The sequence below is a fragment of the Aythya fuligula genome, chromosome 1 (assembly GCF_009819795.1).
Source record: "Aythya fuligula isolate bAytFul2 chromosome 1, bAytFul2.pri, whole genome shotgun sequence".
Lineage (NCBI taxonomy): Eukaryota > Metazoa > Chordata > Aves > Anseriformes > Anatidae > Aythya > Aythya fuligula.
Window position 1 is genome coordinate 79,996,732 of NC_045559.1, and position 20,378 is coordinate 80,017,109.

The 20,378-nt window shown below is 39.2% G+C and overlaps 1 protein-coding gene across 1 annotated transcript; it reads left to right on the forward strand.

The window, feature by feature from the left end:
- The first annotated feature begins 846 nt into the window (after positions 1-846).
- On the forward strand, positions 847-18,123 carry LOC116489297 (putative DBH-like monooxygenase protein 2). The gene is made up of 13 exons (XM_032187573.1): positions 847-1,203; positions 3,624-3,770; positions 4,728-4,889; positions 5,392-5,475; positions 6,675-6,842; positions 7,810-7,912; positions 8,245-8,411; positions 10,134-10,225; positions 13,165-13,261; positions 13,459-13,518; positions 14,389-14,519; positions 14,769-14,883; positions 18,067-18,123. The coding sequence occupies exons 1-13, from the start codon at positions 847-849 to the stop codon at positions 18,121-18,123; spliced, it is 1,740 nt and encodes a 579-aa protein (XP_032043464.1).
- Positions 18,124-20,378: the final 2,255 nt, after the last annotated feature.

Genomic DNA, 20,378 nt, shown 5'->3' on the forward strand with positions numbered 1-20,378 from the left:
AAAGGGGGCTCACAAGAAAGGTAGGGAGGGACTCTCTGCCAAAGGAGTGTAGTGATAGGACAAGTGACCAGTAATGTTTTTAAACTGAAGGAGTAGATTTAGATTAAATATAAGGACGAAATTCCTCACTATGAGGGTGACGAGGAACTGGGACAGGTTGCCCAGAGAAGTTGTGTAAGTCTTCACCCTGGAAGTGTTCAGGTTAGATGGGGCTTTGAGGAGCCTGATCTAGTGGAAGATGTCTCTACTAATGGCAGGGGGGCTAGAACTGGATGATCTTTAAGGGACCTTAGTTTGCTTTTAACCCATACAATTTTATGATTCTATGATAGGGCCTTTTGTCCATATAGCCCCAGTCCAGATTGCTACTGCAGGATAGCTTCTTTACATTGCTACTGCAGGATAGCTTCTTTATATAGCTTCCTCTGATAAACTAGGAACTAAAGTTCACCAGCCTCTTCCCCACAAACTTTCCAATAATTATTGCACCAGGCAATAAGGTAGCACAGTCAGGGTTCATTTCAGCATTTGCAAGGAAAGACACATAGTCAGAAGAGTCCTTTTTCGTTCGTGAAAAGAGGCATCATTCACCTATTCTAAGGAGTACTGGGTAAAACAAAAACTTTTTTTTTTTTTTTTTTTTTTTTTTGGCTGTGTGGTACAAACCAGCTCTTTAAAATGTTGTAATATGTACATGGGATGGACTAGTATGGTTTCACAGAGGCAGGGTGCCAGGACATATTACGTAAGATGTTGATCTTTCTTAAATGTTAAATTGGATATAAAACAGCCGGTTTCCACTTCTCCTTTCTGGCAACAGGCCAGCCTCATGTAATTCCATATAAGATGGGCCCCTCACAGCAGAATAGCTGCTCAGGGTATCAACAGAACACAGAAATTGCAGCAGTCCTGTGGATAATGTCTGTTCCCTTCTCAAGAATAAAGGGCATGTTCTTCCTCTTGTTCCTCACATGGTTTTGTTCTGGTCAGCCTGCACCTCCACTCTTACGTTTCTCTGTCTACCTGGATCCTTTAAACATGGTATACCTTCGTTGGGACCATGATGAACAGGAGATGATGACTTTTGAGCTGCAGGTTCACACAACTGGCTGGGTGGCGTTTGGATTCAGCCCTCATGGAGAGTTGCCTGGATCTGACATTGTGATTGGAGGTGTCTTCCCTAATGGCAGCATCTACTTCTCTGTAAGTTGAAAAGCCTTCTGAAAAGTCTTCTTCTGCACCCCTCTTTGCCAAGGGCCACGTTATCAGTGTGTTGTCTTGAGAGCATATGGGCTTAACCGACTAAAGCTAGCTATCTGGGACCATTTTAGATGCTATAGTAGCCTCTGACTGAAAGAGTCCAAAAGGTCCCAGGTCTTCTGCAGGTCCTGTATCACGGCTGCTATCCCCATGCAGCTACCTCACATACACTATGATATCCCAGATGGCACTAGATGTTGTTGTTAGGCAAATAAACTGATCCCATCTGTGAGTCAAAACCACAGCTATAACCAATTAGATTTGATCAAAGCAGTCACCTACCATGAAAGTAGAAAAGGCTGCTGGGAGAGTTACTTCAGACAGGATTCTGATGTGAAATTCCTCTGTTTTTCCTCACTTTCAAAGGTTTTTAACTTTTTCAAAGGTTAAATAAAATTCAAGAAAATTATGGTTTGTTTACTACAGATGTTGAGCGGATGGGGAGGAGAACAGCTTTTCACATTTCCCTGCCATTTATGCATTCAGCTGTCTTGATTTTGTGTAGGAGCTCATAGCCTATCAGAATTGTGGTCTAGCTTTGCAAAGTGGAAGAGACCTCCTTGGAGCCTAGCTTTGACCTGAGTATTGTGAATGGGAGTCCTCCTACCAAAGTAAAGTTGTTAGAGAGGCAGTCATCTGGATTGAACTAGCTTTCTGAGTTTCTTCTGGAGTAAGTGGAGAGATGTGTTCACCTCCACAGGTGGCTTCTTCCTGACAGTGTTAAATGCTCCAGTAGGAATAGGATAGAACACCCTTGGGGCTTGATGATTTTTTCCATTGACTGTAAAGGCAATAACTAAGGTTAGATGCCTGATGTTAAGGCAGCTGAACTGCAGATGAAGAAAATACCCATTAGGGTGCTAAACGCAAAAACGCTGTGTTTGTTTGTTTGAAAGAAATAGTTTAGTATTATCCAGACACAGGAAAAGAAGAAGGTATACCGATTAAATATTTGCAATTCAAAGTGGTTTTAGTTTGCTCAGACATTTTATTTTACCTATTCACATAACAGCAAAATGTGTTTTGCATGAAATGTGTCTACATTTTCTAAAGTCAGTGAACTTTGGAGGAGGTGAGGTAGCTAGCTTTACTTATAGTCTAGTTGTTTGCAAAACTGCTCTTGTAATACTGAGTTTTAAATCTTCTTTTGATTGTGACACAATGAGTTATGGGGGTAAATGAAACTACAGGAGGGAAATAATATGGACAACTTAGAAGAAACTGTTGCTTGTACTTTGTTTAAGAGTAATTACAATAATAATAATAATTTATGGTAAAATGAAAGCATTTAACAACTCCTAAAATGTACACCCTAAAATAAGAAATTGAAGTATTCAGTTTCAAAATTATTAATATTAAACTTTCCATAATATTCAGATTAAATATTTAACATTTTCATAGTTTCTCTGCCTTGGTAGCTGGAATTCTTTGCTTAAATTAGAAAATCACTTCAGTCCCACAGACATCCTACTTTTTATCAGCTTTACTACATATAAGAAAATATGTCCCAATGATTTAAATCTGGAGACATTATAGTAAGCAAGCACATTACTGAACACAAAAATCTACATGTGTTGTAGGATGTGTGTCATTTCTCCTGAACCCATGAAACAGACTGTGGAAAAATTTGCTAGTTAACATAAATGGCATTTATGTGGAGCTTTCTCTTTGTGTTCTTCCCTTAATCCTTTTTCTTGTATCCTTGGTTTTTGTTTTAATCCCCTTTTTTACTTCAACCATGCCAAACTCATTATCTGAATAATGACCAATGGGTGGGAAAACTACCCCAAAAAATGTTGGATTTCTGTTTGTTGTTGTTACAGCTGTTCACTGCTTTTCTCTCTCTCTCTTTTTTTTTTTTTTTTTTTTATGATATATTTAATTTTACATATTTTTTCAAAGTACTTCACTTGCAAAATACTTATCTTTAAATTGTGATCTTAGAAGCTTTGGTATGCCCCAAATATTTCATATCTAAACTACCCCTGTTTTTCAGCAGGGCTTGCTTTACCTCCCAGTTCCTGTGTAACTTAGCCAAATGTGCTAAAATACCCTGGTATGCAGGAGGGGACACCCTCTGTCAGGGAGTAGGGAAGATCCTCTAGGACCCATCCTATCCAGGCCATCCTCTGGGCAATGGGACACCAGGGGCTTCTCTTCCCTTGAGAAGCTGGATGTAGCAGGACTGGATGGGAGTTATCTTTGATTTATTTGTGGAAATCGGTGGTGAAAGCGGGGGAGATTTTTTGGTGAAAGATAGACTTAGATTATTCAGGTACCACCAACAGTAATTAGAAACATGGCTTCCTGGAGTGTAGGAAGTTTTCTCCTCTCTATGGCTTCTACCACTCTTCCTTTTCCAGGATTTTCATGTGGTAGATGATGCAGCCCTTGAGGAAGATGATAGCCAGGACTACCAACTGCTGTCAGTGACAGAGAACGAAACCTCTACCACCATGCTGTTCAAGCGCCACCTCCGGACGTGTGACTCAAATGACTTGGATATCACAGTAAGGAAGGGGACTGGTCAAACAACAAACCAAACCAAACTGCTCTCGTGTCCCACTGTAGTCCCAGTTTCTCTGGATAAGATCTGAGAATAACAAGATTTTCTCACAACAGTAAAGTTACAGGAATATGAAGAAAAATATGGTATCATATGGCCACATTTATAATGCCCATTTCACCCATTGATATGTTTTATATTTTCTTACAATGTTTTCCATCAAATAATTGTGATGATGTAAGTCTCAGTGTTTTCTTAAGCTTGAATACAAGTTTAGGCTACGCAAAAATGTTTGTCCAGAGGTAAGTGTATATTCAACATTTTTCCAGAGTTCAAATACACGCTCAAAAAAATAGTTACATTCCTTTGAAGTGACAGACCTTCCTAATTACCTTCACTAATTGGAAGGAATATAATCCCATTCTAAATGGTAAGAATGTTCAGACTTCCAAGGCTACTGCTGTTCTTGCATGGTGGGGCAGATCCAGGCAGGAATGTATGCTCAGTGTTAGCTGCTAATGGAGAATCATGGTACTACAGTTTTGTTAGCATTTTTTGTTAAGTCTTGTAGCAATTCTTAGTAAAAGTTTCTGAAGCCAGCACCCTTTATTTGTAAGGAAAAAAAAAAAAGTGTGTGTGTATATATATAGATAGATAGATATACACACACAAATATACAAATATATGTATATATTGTTTTTGTGCCTGGACAAGGCAAATTTTATGTGTTATAGTGATTAGTTTCTGTTGTGTGTTCTGATATGTTGCCCGATTGCCCATGTGTAATCTACATACCAAACATTCACGTTTATAATACAGGTGACTTTTAACTGCAGATGGTTAGTATTGTATTGGATTTTAATATGTGTGCAGCAGTATAATGCAGATGGTGTGGGTGAATTACATGTTTATCGTTGATGGGAATGAATTAAGATTTTCCAATGAAACACTCTTATTACAGATGGACACAGCACGTCTCATTACTGCATTTGGCACCGATGACACAGTACAACTCTTTAAGGGCCAAAAATTTTCTAAATCTCTTTTCTTGATGAGATACAGAAGTCCATCCAACTCAACTGACCCTAAAATATTCTTCACCTATGACCTGAGGCTGGACAACGTAAGTATTGGACAAAAAAGTTAGCTCCCAGGCTCAATGTCTAAGCTGTGCTTGCTCAGAGTTGTGGATAGGTGAACTGGAATGCTGGAGCAGGCTACCTGGGATGTGTTAGAGGAGGAGGACAGACTTACTCAGAAAAGAAATGATATATGTATGTGCTGTGCTTGAGACTCTAGACATACAGGAATTAAAAATTATTGATTGAACAGGTTAATTGTTAAGACTTGGTGGTGCTGACCACTGTATTTTCTCTTCACCAGAATGGAGTTTTATCTTCTTGAACCTTCATTCAAGAATCATTTCACTGATTGCTACCAGAACCCCATTAGTCTCTTGCTAACTGCATCACCTTTCTCTCCATCCTGACTGGAGGAACAGGGTCCAGTTCTGTTTTTTTTTGTTCTCTTTGCACAGCCTTCTTTTGGCTTCTCCACTTTCCTGCACATGTTATTGTGTTGCCAGAGGAATCTTCAGGTGACTTGTGTGTCTGCTTCTTTTACAGTTTGCTGTTCCCATTGAAGAAACCAAATATGCCTGTACTTTTCTTCCACTGCCCAGGGTTAAGCAGAAACACCATATCTACAAGGTAAACTGGGGAAAAAACAGGACAGAACAGACTTGTTCCTTCAATTATGCTTGCAAGTCTGTCCCTTACAGCATTTTTAGCATAAATCAGGGAGCATTCCATGTGTCCTTCACTGCCATTGGGATGAGCCAGTAAATTTGTCTGGATTGCGTAAAAAGATTCTCTGCCTCATTTCTAACCTTGGAATTATCTTTGTCTTTATGTACATCACACCTGAAGAAATCTTCCTACAAGTCTGATTCTCTCAGTGTAATGAACTCAGGCCAAGTTACCTATCAGTATCTTTGAGAGCAAAGGGAGCCTGCAGAATTTTCTGTATTTGAAATAAATTCAAGGACTTTTCCTTTTGTTCTTGGAAATTTCTAAGCATATCTATATAAAAGGCAAAATTAACACTTGAAGCAGTTTCAAGATTGGATACGAAAAGAAAAGATCATGAATTTACCAAACCTAGATTAATTCTCAAATTAAGATAATTTTTCTTTAATGTCACACAACCTTTTTTAATTTTGTAGGTTTTGAAGGTTTAAAAAAGAGATGTTCCGATGTATTAATGTAGAATTTCAGAACGAAGAATTTACATGGACTGGAAAAGTGAGAATTTAAAGGACAAAAAGACAAGCCGACAAAACAAACTCATGAGTTTTAGTCAGTTCTGGTGGTAACATCAGGATTTTGAGGCCTGATCTCACTGGTACTAATAAAACTTCAATGATTCATAAACAGATCCAGGTTATTTGCAGGTTTATTTTAAACTATCTTGATTATAGTTGTGTTGGCACAACTGAGGGGTCAGCAAGTTACAGTGAACCTAGATTAAGCATCCAAAGTCAAGGTTCTTTATCTTGCTATTCAGCCAGTAAAGTGGTTCATGAGGTAAACTAGTTATATTTCTAGTCTGGAATCCCACTGCCCAAAATAGTAGGGCAAATAGACATCCCTATAATTCTGATTAAAGAAACGTGCTTTAGAGGAAAATGCAATTAAATTCCGAAAAACATGGACTCTGCTGGATGTGTATTGAAATTAGTAGATAAACCATCATCTAGTTTGCCATTCATCTTGTGAATCTGACTTTCTGTTCCCTCAAGCTGTGGTTAGCTGTTCTTCCTTGTTGCTTGAGAAATAAATATTTTAGGAATGAAAATAACTTTTTTTTTTTTTTTTTTTTTTTTTTTGTCTCTTTATCTTGCTTACAGTTTGAACCTGTTATAACTCCCCACAACATAACTTTAGTTCATCATATTCTGGTTTACGCCTGTGGCAATGCCAGCGTTTTACCAAGTGGCATAGATGACTGCTATGGAGCCAATCCAGATTTTGCCCTGTGCTCTCAGGTGGTTGTGGGCTGGGCTGTTGGAGGAGAGGTGAGTCTGTCATTCCCTTCCTTATTTCTTGTTGTGAATAGTGGTAACCCTTTTTGTCATCTTATCCAGTAACACCTCACTGTCCTGCAGAGCCAGTCAAATTGGAGGTCTCTCATTTTATTCTCACTCAAGTCATCTGTGGCATCAGTTGAAGATGTTGATTTCTACATAGCTGTTGATACATGGAGTGTATGTGCATGTTATTATCATACAGGCATTGAACAGTTATTATATGTCAAATAGTAAGGCTTTAATTCTGACCTTTTGATAATGTTGACATTAATGTAACAAAACTCTCCTTGGACTAATCTTGCATAAGAGAAAGGAGTGTAACTACTCGCTGCCTTCATTCCTACTGGCTCCACTTGTTTTTCAGCATAATAAAATTAAAAGTTCAGTGAAACTGGTGCAATGGATGAATGGTTTAGTTAATACCCAGGGTTACACAAATTATAGCATCTATATTGTGATGGTTACTTCACTTCTCAGAGCAAAATGTATTTTGTGGTTCTATGGTATGGATGTACATAGGGAGGAAAAGATGTAGGAGATGAATTTTAGACAAAACACATTAATTTTATTTAGATTTCAAATTATGCAGTGCCAATGCTGATGTGAAATTCAATGCAAGAATTTATACTTTATATAAATATCCTATAAAATATAGTAACAAAATAAAAATGAAACCAAGCAAAAGAATAATGGAAAAATAAATTTTGAAAAGCCTTCCTTATTGCAATTCAGAAGAAAAAAATAATTAGAACAGGAATAATTTTTGACAACATTTTGCTTTTTAATGAAGTCTAAAAAAATATTCAATATTCACAGATGCAAGAAAATCAAAACTTTATTTTTCTAAGTTTCCATATTTTGACTCTGTCCAAAAACAGAAAAAAAAATAAAAAATAAAAAGAGAGAGAAGAGTTAAAATTACTCATTACTTCATGTAACTTTATTTCTCCACAAGTCTTATCAATTTCCAGATGATGCTGCATATTCCATCGGAACACCTTGGGACCCTCAGTATGTCCGACTGGAAATCCATTACAGCAATTTTGACTTGGTATCAGGTGGGTAATGTTGGGTAGTTGCCTGACAAAGAACAGCAGCAGGATAGTAGTCTCAGACCTCACCTACATACCAATTAAGAACCAGTTACTGAGTGAAATTCTTCCATGTATTGATCAGTACAACCTTCAGACAGTAAGAGGAAACTGAGAGGTGCTGAGAGTCAAGCAGTGACTATCTGGGTATTGAGGGGACTGGGGATGTGGACCTGGGAGCTGAGAAAGGTGAGGATTCAGACATGCACAGAATGGATGGAAAACTATGGAAATGGGTCATGTAAACCAGAGATGTTTCTAGAGTCATTGCTGAAGGAGTGGTTATTTTTATTTTAAAGGTTTGATCGACAGCTCAGGGGTACGAATCTACTATACACCAGAGGTACGAAAGTATGATGTGGGGATACTGCAAACAGGCATCTTCACCTTCCCTGTGCATTTCATTCCTCCTGGAGCAGAATCCTACAGATCTTATGGCCTTTGCAATTCAAGCCAGTTTGATGAAGTGAGTGTGGGGGAAAGACATTAAATCCTTCTTGATTTTTTTTGATCTTTCTCACTTTGGTCTTTCATCTTGCTCTAGACATGTCCAAAAGCCATTTGGTGCAGGGTGCCATCTTGCCTTTCATTTCTGCATGTTGCAAAATGAATAATTTTCTAGCAAAACTGCTCGGAAGAGACCCAGGGTTTGGCCCAAGAGCATTGGCAGAGCTGTGCAAGCATGTCAAAATCATGGCTCAAGTAACCATTCACATCATCTAAGTGAATGGGGTGTGTGTGTGTGTGTGTGTGTAAACAAAGAATGTAAAGCTCCCCAAGACCCCAAGGGAGTCTGTTCCACTACATGTGAGAATTTTGTCCTACCACAGGCATGTGGTACTGGTGCAGGAAGGCGCGTGCTGGGCTGGGAGGATGTGGTACAGTCTCTCAGGTCAAGAAGATACCTCTAGGGCAGAGAGCTCACATCCCTCTAAAAACTGCCATGGGGTTGCTTAAAACAGTCAATTCCAGTGGACTGTGGGATCCAGAGGATTTACCACCTCCAGGACTACTAGATACCCCTTTCACTGCTCCTAATCCCAGCTGAGGCTGGGGGCAAACTCCAAAAATACAGACATCCTCCACTCCACCCCAACCACCCAAACGCACATGACCAGAGAGTGGTCTCAGCTGGCCGCCAACAGATCAACATAGACAGGAGTACAGTACCTTTATGGGCACCCCATGGGTGAGCACAGACATGGGGGTACCCTTGTGAGCACACAAATGACCCAGTCCTGTTCCTGCTATCTGGCAAATCAAGGTTAAAATTCACTAGAGAAACACGTACATACTCTCATGCAGCTTTCACCGGTACTCGTACTACTGGGTCACTCCAATTTCTGGTTCACACTGTAAGTCCTTCCAGCATCTGTGCCCAGACCTAGGCCCCTTTTATGCAGTGTCTTGCAGGGACCTTGGGTCTTACGTATGTGTAGTACAGAAGGCACACTCACACAGAAAATAATTAGCAATAGAGTGTAACAAGTTAGTATATATAGACTGCAGAGGTCAAGTACCAGGCTTGGCCAGCCTAGTACACTGACCTTAACTCTACTTAAGTAAATTTGGACTCTTTCCTTCCTCTCCCCGTTGTCCTACATTTGTTACTATTTCCCTACCTTTGAAAATTTCCCTAAACATCCCATAACGTATTTTGCACATTCCCACAATCCACTTACAACATCCCATAAATTTTACTTTTAATTGAGTGATTTTACATTTTTACAATTTTAAAAGTTTTACGATTTTAACTGCACATCCTATAAGAGGTTTGCTCCTTCATATGAGCTCTGAGGTAACCTTGGTTTTCTTCTTCTCACCAATTATTACGATTCTCTTTGAAACTTTTCTGGTTTACACTTTGGTCATTCTCTTAATAGCCCATTGATTGTTCAGTCTTATATATAAATATACTTACAGTACCCAGCTTGAGAAATCACAGACTCAGACACCTATTATAAAGTACCTAAAGTGAAATTTTCAGAAAGGCTCACCAGAACCTTTCTACAGTAACAACCTACATGAGGAGACAAGCTAAACCTTGTTGTTTGTTTGTTTGTTTGTTTGTTTTTTTAAATGCTAAGTTTAGAGAGGTTCAGTCAAGCTTTTGACTTGATGGACAGGCTTGAATGTGTATTGCAAAGCTCTGACTGTAAGACATGACCCACTTTTTTTTGGACTGCAGATGAATGGGACACCAGTTCCAGATCTGCACGTCTTTGCCTACTTGCTTCACACTCATCTGGCTGGCAGAGGAGTGAAGGTTGCCCAATACAGGTAAGAGACATATTCTTGCCCTTGCCATGGGCTCAGTCACTGACTCTTGGGTCAGAGCAGGCAAGAATCCTGCTCCTGGGGTCATTTCCATTCTGAAGGTGCAGGAGACTCCATAGAGCCTGAACTGTAGTGCCAACAACTAGCTCTGAAAAGAAGTTCAGTGAAGAGTGAAAGAGTAGGACTGCATGTCCTGTCAAACAAAATAGCCCCAGGCAGTGAGTTCAAGCACTGCACTGCTGCTCTTCTACACTGGTCAGCTGCAACAAGGTGCTCTGAAATGTCTGGACCTGCTTGCCAGACTCACCCCAAGGCTATATAGTTGCGTTTCTGTGGCTTGCATGTACCAGTTCCCGTGGGCTGTATAGGCAAAATTCTAGTGGGTTTGGTTTCCTTTACCACCCTCCCACTCTAAAGATTTCATCTCCCCTATGCACTGTCTGATCACACCACAAGCCATGAGGTGTGAACTCTCACTTTAGGCTCTGAAAATAGCAAATCATGGTCTGCAGCATATTGTTTCAACACTACTTCTACCAATTTAAATTTATAAATAAATAAATAAACTGAAGGGGGAGGGAAGAAAAAAGTTGTGCTTTAGGCCAAAAAGACGTAACAGAGGTCCAAGTGCTTGGTAGCATAGGTATGAACGCTTTCTCTTCCTTAGGTTTCTAATTTCAGAACAACCCAGTATGACCATCATGTTTCAGACTTTACAGGTAGTCAGGCACTTAGACTTAGACTATTTAGCCTGAGAACAACCCGTGACCCTATGCTGCTTAGCCATATGGGTGTAGCTCAAGACATTAACAGTGTGACCAGCAGGGCTAGGGAGGTGATCGTCCCCCTGTACTCAGCTCTGGTGAGGCCGCACCTCGAGTACTGTGTTCAGTTTTGGGCCCCTCGCTACAAGAAGGACATGGAGGTGCTTGAGAGGGTGCAGAGAAGGGCGACGAAGCTGGTGAGGGGCCTGGAGAACAAGTCCTACGAGGAGCGGCTGAGGGAGCTGGGCTTGTTCAGCCTGGAGAAGAGGAGGCTCAGGGGCGACCTTATCGCTCTCTATGGGTACCTCAAGGGAGGCTGTAGCGAGGTGGGGGTTGGCCTGTTCTCCCACGTGCCTGGTGACAGGACGAGGGGGAATGGGCTTAAGTTGAGCCAGGGGAGTTTTAGGTTAGATGTTAGGAAGAACTTCTTCACTGAAAGGGTTGTGAGGCACTGGAACAGGCTGCCCAGGGAAGTGGTGGAGTCACCATCCCTGGAAGTCTTCAAAAGACGTTTAGATGTAGAGCTTAGGGAAATGGTTTAGTGGGGACTGTTAGCGTTAGGTCAGAGGTTGGACTCGATGATCTTGAGGTCTCTTCCAACCTAGAAATTCTGTGATTCTGTGATTCCAGCAACATTATAATATTAGAGTGCTCACCGTGACAGCTTCAAGGTGAAGTTCTCTGTCTATACAGCATCACTGATGCATCTGGGATGTGATGTGGGTCCCATTGGAATGCTAAGAAGTTTTGGCATTGCTTGGTCTTTACGTGGCTGTGCTCTCACACTAAATTCCCAGACCTCTCTGTCTAGAGAGTTCATAGGATCATAGAACAATTTGGGTTGGAAGAGACCCTAAAGATCATCCAGTTCCTACGCCCCTGCCATGGGCAGAAACACCTCCCACTAGACCAGGTTGATCAAAACCCCATCCAACCTGACCGTAAACACTTCCAGGAATTGGACATCAACAACCTCTCTGGGCAACCTGTTCCAGTGCCTCACCACTCTCATACTGAATAATTTCTTCCTTATATATAATCTAAATCTAACTTCTTTTAGTTTAAAACCATTACTCCTTACCCTATTTGTTCAGTTCACTTAGGATGAACATATATATGAGAAATGACTCTTACAGATTTTACCATGTTAGAACCATGCCCTGAAATCACCTCAAGCACAAGTTCCAAAACAGAAAGTCAAGTGTTGAAACAATTTCTGAACAGATCTGATTCAGTCACAGTGAGCTGTGGGGGGTGATTATTTTTTTCTGGGATTTCCCCTGTAGGATGACTATGTTGTTCTCAGTTATTTGTCTAATTAGTGGAGCCCTCAGCCTGTTTGGAAGTTGGTCTTGGTAAATTATAGCAGATTGTGATTATTCTTGATAACAATTTAGGGACTTTCTGTGGTTGTCCCTGGCTGAAAGTTTTTCTCTGAAAGGTAGCTTTATTTTTCTGGAGCCTTTGACTCAGGGCTTTGGTAGCACAGGTCTCTCTCCTTTTTAGGTGTTTAGTTTCAAAATATCCTTATGTGCCAAAGCACCCATAGCAAGTAAAAGTGAGGAAGGTAAAGCTATGTTGTTTCAAATTATAGCAGTAGTTTGGGGCTCCTTCTCTTAATGTGAGTCGCATGATACACATAAACTGTGCATTATGTGACAAAGCATCTTCTTTCTTATCATTTTGGAAGTACTCAGCAAGATCTAATGACTTGTAATGTTGATGGATTAACAATGCTCAAGCTGAGCAAAGACCACCTAAGGAGATGTAACATAAACCAGTTTAGAGATAACAAATAAAAATTAAAATATCAGTATAGAAATATCAAATTAATTTATTTTTGATGCACCTGCAAGGGAGGGTCTACAGAGCTTGCCAGCTCTAGTGTGCTAGGGTCAGAGAATCTTTCTTTTGGTGCTTTATATTACAGGTATTGGAGTTCTTAATTCTGGGATCCCAGAAAATTTTAGGAAAAAAATTTTTGAATTGTGTGTTTGGGACACACAAAATGTTTGGGACCGTCACTAAAAATGTGTTGTATAAGTTATGTAAAAAAGAGATCAAGCATGATGTCTGGATGGGATTTTCCTTGGCTCCATTTATTTCATGCGGGAATCAGTTATTTCACACTCCCCTCTGCAAACATTATAACCATCTCCCCTTGTACATCTTTGCCAGGAATGAAAAACAGCTGGGGATCATCTGTGAGGACAACAAGTATGACTTCACCTTGCAGGAGATTCGGGACATGAAGGAAATCCTTGTAATCAAACCAGTACGTTCGTTCATTCCTCTTCTGGAATGTAGCTGTGGGGGAGCAAGCTGGGGAGATGGCATGCATCAGAGATGCTAGAATATGTTTACATATTCTGTCCTTCATTCCACTTCAGACTTTGGCCTCTTTCCTGCATGTGGTTGTTGTCTGTGGTCTGTCTGTACAGCTCTGATGGAATGACCTACTGTGTTCTCTAGGGGGATGAAATCCTGGTCGAATGTAACTTTCAGACACTGGATCGGTCAGGGATTACTTTTGTAAGTTTCTTTTTCTACCTACCATTTTTCCATTGTTTTTAAAACTAGTTTAGCCCCATTAACATCCTTTGGGCAAATTTAATATGGCACTGTCAAATGCTTTTAGTGCTAGACACAACATCAGACGTACCGAGGCATGCCTTGCAAGGTTGTGCTGTGGCTGTAGAGTAGCTCACCATTAAGACCCTCCTACTCTAGGCTTATGAGCAGATCCCAAAGATGTCTTGCACCTAATACCATACAAGCTAACCCTCGTCCAAAAAGTCATATGCAAGTAGAGAAACTTGCAGCCAAGTTGTTTTTCAATCACTGAACAACTTTATTTAGTGGACAGTTTGGGTCAAATACAGAAAGTGAACTAATCTAGCAGTTGGATCTTACTTAGACTTCTCAAAATATAAAGTAATTCTTTTTAACTTTTCTTGTTCGGATCTCAACCACTAGTTTAATTATACCTGTACACTTCTGCAGAACACAGCACATAAGCAATTATTGACATACTCTAGCTTCATAACTGACTTATTTCAGAGCACATACAATGTAGAGATCAAATATTATAGATATATCAGATATTTCCCTTAATGTTTCAGAAGAACTTTGCAAAGTTTCAGACTTTAAGATCCCCTAGATTGAAAGACAAATACAGTAGTCTTCTTGAAAGACAAAATAAGTAAGTTTAAGTTATAAAATTACAGAGCAGCCTATTTATTGAACTGCTGGGAGGATTCTTCAGTTTTAACTGACAATCAGATTCTTCTTTTTTCACCACACACAATCTGCATGATATGTAAACAAGAGTGCTTTCCTGAGGAGAAACTGTCTCCCCTTTGAATCTCAGTAGGCCTCTGAGTCATCCTTATGTCTTTGCAGGCTGGGCCAAGCACCATGAATGAGATGTGTCTCTCATTCCTCTTCTACTACCCTCGTAACAACATCTCCAGCTGTATGGGCTACCCTGACATTTTGTATGTTGCGCATGTACTCAAGCAGGAGGCCTCAGAGTGAGTCCTGAGTCAGCATGTTTCTGGAGGTAGCAGAGCAAAATGTAGCTATCAAGAATGGTAAATAGAAAAGAGAATGTAAATGAAATGGTCTTAGGGAAGATATACCCACATATCTGGATCTGTCAAGTTGAATTGCCTTGTTGCAGGAATTTATCAACTCCATCACCTTAAAAATCTCTTCTTTTTCCCCTTTCTCCTCACTGATTGTCTTCTCTACTTCCCCATTTCCCCTTACTCCCTCCTCAGTGCAGTGGAAGGAATGATGGCCATGGACTTTGTTGACTGGAACAACGAAACTGTCAAAACTGCAGAGAAAGCAGCCAAGGAGGCAGATCAAATAGTTGTGATTAAAACCATTAATGTAAGTCCCCCTTCTGCACTATTTCTGGTTGGTGTCACCTCTGAGATTCTGAGAGTTAAGCACAGCTGAAATACAGAGCCAACACACACCACCGTGAGCTTATCATAGCTTATCTACAGTTTATCTATTGGAACTGAAAGAGAGTACTTGAATTATGAAAGCCCGTCTCTTAGGCTGTAACTGCAAGCAACTGTCCAAGAGATGTTTAATAATCATTTACCATTGTTCTAAAAGAGTTAAATGTTCTTCAGTGGAAAAAAAACAAAACAAAACAAAAACAAACAAACATTTTTGCATCTCAGTAATATACCAGTGCTTAACAGGTAATGCTACAGAAGGGTATTTTTGATGCAATAAAAAATAAAGTAATGCTGAAGATCCCTCAAGCAACATGGGAGTTAGGATGATCCAGAAAGCTCAATCTCATGGGACAAGGTTTCCTAGCCTTACTTCTCTAACTACATGTCAGCCTGATTTTACAGATAAATCGGGGGAAAAAATCTCTTTAACTGAGAAAGGATGTACCTCCTCTCTCAGAGGGCTTCTCTTCTGTTCATGACTTTTTCTGAGATGACTAGTTACTCATCCAGACAACAAGAAATTTGACTAAAACATATCCAAAACTTACAGTGCTATCTGAATTTTTGTGGCTCCCAACTTATTTAAAAAGAGAAACTATAATTTTATTTTGCCTCTTTCCTTCCATCCCCAGGAAATCCAGAAAAATGAGAGTGGTCTCATCAGAGAAATTCATATTCCAGAGCGGGCTGTCTGTCACAATATTTCTGTACAACAGACACTGTCAGATCTGAGAGCTACTGCAAACCTTCGTTTGACCGCAGTACACAATTTTGAATCCTCAACCACCAAAGAATTTGTTTCACTTCCTCTTCTTTTTCTCACACAGCTGTTGTTTGCTTGGATTATTTTTTCCTCTGAGTATAGGAAGTGAGGGGCAGAATACTAGAACAAATCATTGGCCTGATGAAGAAGTCACTATAATTACCACGTGGTATCAGAGTATTCCAGCCCCAATGTGAACACGAGAAGATACTTAAATAATAGAATATTCTCTCCCTTTGGAAGAAATAGGTTCTGTGTGTATTGGCATTTATTTTATTTTCATGAAAAATACTTTCTACTGTAGTTTGTTCTAAATCAAAAAACAAACAAAACCAATGTACTATAATGCAGTAAAGACAGGAATATGATGTCAATTATTGAATAGCTGGTGAATAATTATTAAATCCAGAGCTTACATAGATGGGTTATGATCTATATTTGCTCACAGATATTTCAGTAATTGTTATCTAATCTCTAGTTATATACTCACAACCTGCACTTAGGTCAGTATAGAAAACTAGGCTCCTTAGTTATTAAAACATTTTAATTAATAATCCAAGTAATATATTTGAATGTAAAGCCAGTAGTGCCATATCCAGCATTAAAGTATGTATTCCTATGACTGTACACCAGGGAATTTATCTACTGATTGCCAGGTAATGATGAGGCAATGGCTGGGTGTTTATTGACTAATAGACCTGAAACATCATCAAAATGTGAAGACATAGAACAACTCAAGAATCCCATGCCTTGACATTAAATATATGCAAGTGTAATGGCTAATCTATCATGCTGAAGTTTTCCTGTTTTCCTTTCTAACTGTACATAGATATTTTCTTGCAGTGTGACACCTAAGGAACTGTGACTCTGAAATTAAATTTAGAACCTCTCCAACTTTAACCCTGTCATGATATTCTACAAAGCAGGCTAGGAATCCTCAAAGAAATATCATGAAAATATTCTTCACAAACCAAAATATGTTCATATAAAATATTATTTAAAATAAATAAAAAAATAAAAAATAAAAGTTGATGTATTACTGGGAAAAGTGAAAAGCAGATATTCTCATTTCTAGTTTTTTCCTAAGCATTCTTTTATCAGTAGAAATATTTTGGTTATTATAATTTGGATATTATAATTTGGATATTATTATAGAGCTTTCTATATATAATGTTTAAGTGGAAAGGAGGTGAAGCTGATTTCTGAACCTGATGAAGTAAAGGTTGTTTTGTTTTTGTTGCATAGTATGTCCTGGGACAGACCATCATCCAGAACACAGATCTTTTTTTAACAACTCAAATGTTCTACTATGGAAGACAAAAACATGATTTTAAACCAAAGGGACACCTGCTGCAGTGTGGTATCTGTAGCATATCAACACAGAACTTGGAGTTCTGCTGTAAGTTTTTACAGGCAAAAATTTTCCATAATGATGTCAAATAGCATGATGTGAAGTGTAGCAGAAGAATGATATATTTGCCAAATCCTTCTAAATCATCTTTTTCTGTTAACAATAATTTCCCTTTTTACATGCAATGATATTTCTTCTTGTAAGGCAGAATTTCAAAAGCACCTTTCCTGTGAGTAATTTCCTACAGTTTATAGTTCCTAAAAAAAAATAAAAATAAAAAAAATAAAAAATAATAATAAAAAAAAACATTTTACAGTAAAAAGAGAGAAACGAAACAGAAAACAACACAGCCATATATTTTTTACTTTATTCAAGGTTTGCCTTTTCTTGCATGTTTCTTAAAAAGGTTACAAGACATTATGAATTAATGAGAAAATGAGCATCAGAAGAATGAGACACATCAAACTAAAGGATATAGGTCAAATGTGTTGGGTTGCTTTGCATGACTTCTTACTCATCTACTCATTTGTACATTAGCACTGGTCATTCAACATGAAGTCACGTACATGAATGACTTCACAGTAAGCAGGCTAACTTTTTAAGTGCAGCAATAGATGAATGAATCTGAAAGATTTCATGGCCAAACAGTAAGCTTCTCAGTTTCAGTAGGCTAAGCTCCTCAGTTCCAGTAGACTGAAGATGTATGCTGAGATGCCCTAGAGAAGACTGCAACAGCGTGATAGCATGCATAGGAACCCAAAATCATGTAAAATGGCCTGACCACATTTTGACTTCTGTAAACCGTATTTCAAGATGCCATTGCATCTGCAGTATGTTCAGACAGATTTATGCTGCTGAGAACACAACTGGTGGTAGAGGAGAACAACATCAAGAATAAATTTGAAATGTTTTTCAGTTTTCTGGTTCCAAGTTCCATTGGTCTCTGAACTGTATCCACATTTCCTGAAGCCATTTTTCTGTACTGATAGGTCAAGTTAACAGATGACATTCAAACAGGACAAGCTCTTCAGCTGCAAGTAAAATAGAGGTCCTTCAAAGGAAAAATAAATAAATAAATGAAAGGATAACAATGCAAACAGGGAATACAGCAGATCACGTCAGATAGTGTGGTCAGTTAATCCCAACTAGTACCTAAGCACACACCAGGTCCTTGCTCACTCCTCTCATCAGCAGGATGGAGAATAGGAAAGGTTAGAGTGAGAAAAACTTGTGGACCAAGATAAAAACAGTTAAACAAGTGAAGAAAACCAAACCAAAACAAAACAACAACAACAAAGTGATGCAAAGGTAATCACTCTCCATCTTCCACCAGCAGACTGATGCCTGATGAGTCCCCAAGCCATAGTTACTTTGGAAAAACTTCCCCCTCCATTTTTTATTGCTGAGCACAGCATCAGAAAGCATGGAATATCTCTTTGGTCAGTTTGGGTCATTTTTTCCAGATGTGTCCCCTCCTGGTTTCTTGCCCACCCTCAGACTCCTCACTTGTAGGGCACAGAGAGAAACAGAGAAGGCCTTCAGGCTGTGTAAGCACTGTTCAGACATGGCTAAGACATTGGTGTGTCACCAATTTGTGTCTTAGCCACAAATCTGAAGCACAGAATCACACTGCTACAAAGAGCATTAGCTCCATCCCAGCCAAACCAATCTGAACAGGAAGAACAGGTCAGACCACAAGATATCAAAAGAACACATACTTCCTCTGCGTGGTTTAGTAACTTTTCTAGAGTTTAACATAATTCACAAGCTGACAACCCATCATGAAAACAAATCTCTTTCTTTGGTCCATTCTCTTTGTACCATGTCTTTCACAGTCCTCTTCATGTTTTCTCTTTTATAGCCATGGGAAGAACAAGACTACCAGAAGAAATCTTTTCATGGTATATATTAATATGTGATTACTTATAAGACCCTCTTCTTATACTGGTACAACCTGCCATCAGGTCCTCTCTTCCTCACGTCCAAAAGTAGAGTTCAAGTTGACAACAGAAATAATCATGATTAATACTTCTTTTTTATGAGAGAGTGCATACTGTGGTTGATGTAATCTCTGATGTGTACACTGTTAGGGGAAGGATCATGGATTTGTTACTGTCAGTTGCCCAGGTTTGCTCAGACAGTTCTGGTGAAATACTTGTCATCACCAGGAGCAGCTATCATTAGCCAGTTTGATTCCTTGACTCTTCAGAGATCTCTACCCGTGGTAGCTCTCTGGTGGCGTCACTTTTTGGCTATGAGTATGGTATGTATTTCACCCTACAAGTCAGGTATACATAGACATTCCATGTCAACATCTCCTCTGGCACAAATTTCAGAATTACAGATTTGGTCACCACATTGACTCTTCCAAATTTCAAGTTTCATACTGGAAGTCTCCAACAAATTCTCTCCCTACACTCCCTAAAGCAGAGTTTTTTCTTATTTTGGCAATAATTCATATAGCAGGTAAAAACACTTTTTGACTTTAAAAGCAAGCAACAGAGTGGCAGTGTGTATTCCTTCTTCATTGGGCTGATGAATATTTAATAGCTAGTAATAATCTTACCTAAAACCGAAGCATGGGCAGAAAAAAAAAAGATTTGCTTTGAAGGTAAGTTCATGAGGAGAATCCCGGATTGCAAAAGATTCCGAGAGAATCATCCGGACATCCAGAGTCGTATCCCAAATAAAATATATTAGTGAGATCACTGTGTTCTTCTTAGTAACATCTTAATTCTCACAATTCTCACTTAGAAAATAATAATAATAACATCCCTCCCCTTCAAATTCCTATGGGAATATATCATATTTCTTCTCACTCACAGTGTAGCCAAATCATGGCAAGGCCAAAAGTACAGAGCTATCCATCCCTTGTACTTTAATGAGGGCAGGAGGTTTCTCCTGGCAGATCAATTTGCCTTCAGGGCATGATAGTAAATTTGGTATTTTCAGTTGCTAATTGCTGCTATGAACATTCCCTTTAAAAGTGATTCACAGCACAGTCCACATAATTGCTACCTCCTGTTCTAAAAAAGCATCAGTCATGTGGCGATTAAAAGCTTGGAAAGGCTGGGGATTGTTGTGTTTAGGCTAAACTTTTCTAGTTGATGTCTTTTCAAATTAACCACCCTTGGCCCTTCCTGAAACATGCTGGAGCCATCCCACTTTAGGAATCCCAATTTGCCTTCAGAAGTTACCCACAGAGGGGATGAACATGTTTGTGAGCTGCATAAAACCCACATTCCTCAGGACACAGGAATTCAGATGTTTCTGGATTTAAAAAGCTGTAGCCACAAGACAA

What these genes read in the sequence shown, in the direction of transcription:
- LOC116489297 (XM_032187573.1), top strand. Translation starts at nt 847, where the DNA reads ATGGGCCCCTCACAGCAGAATAGCTGCTCAGGGTATCAACAGAACACA. An exon ending in ATTCAAGCCAGTTTGATGAA is followed by an intron (nt 8,412 to 10,133) that starts GTGAGTGTGGGG and finishes TTTGGACTGCAG; the next exon opens with ATGAATGGGACACCAGTTCC. An exon ending in CTCAAGCAGGAGGCCTCAGA is followed by an intron (nt 14,520 to 14,768) that starts GTGAGTCCTGAG and finishes CTCCCTCCTCAG; the next exon opens with TGCAGTGGAAGGAATGATGG.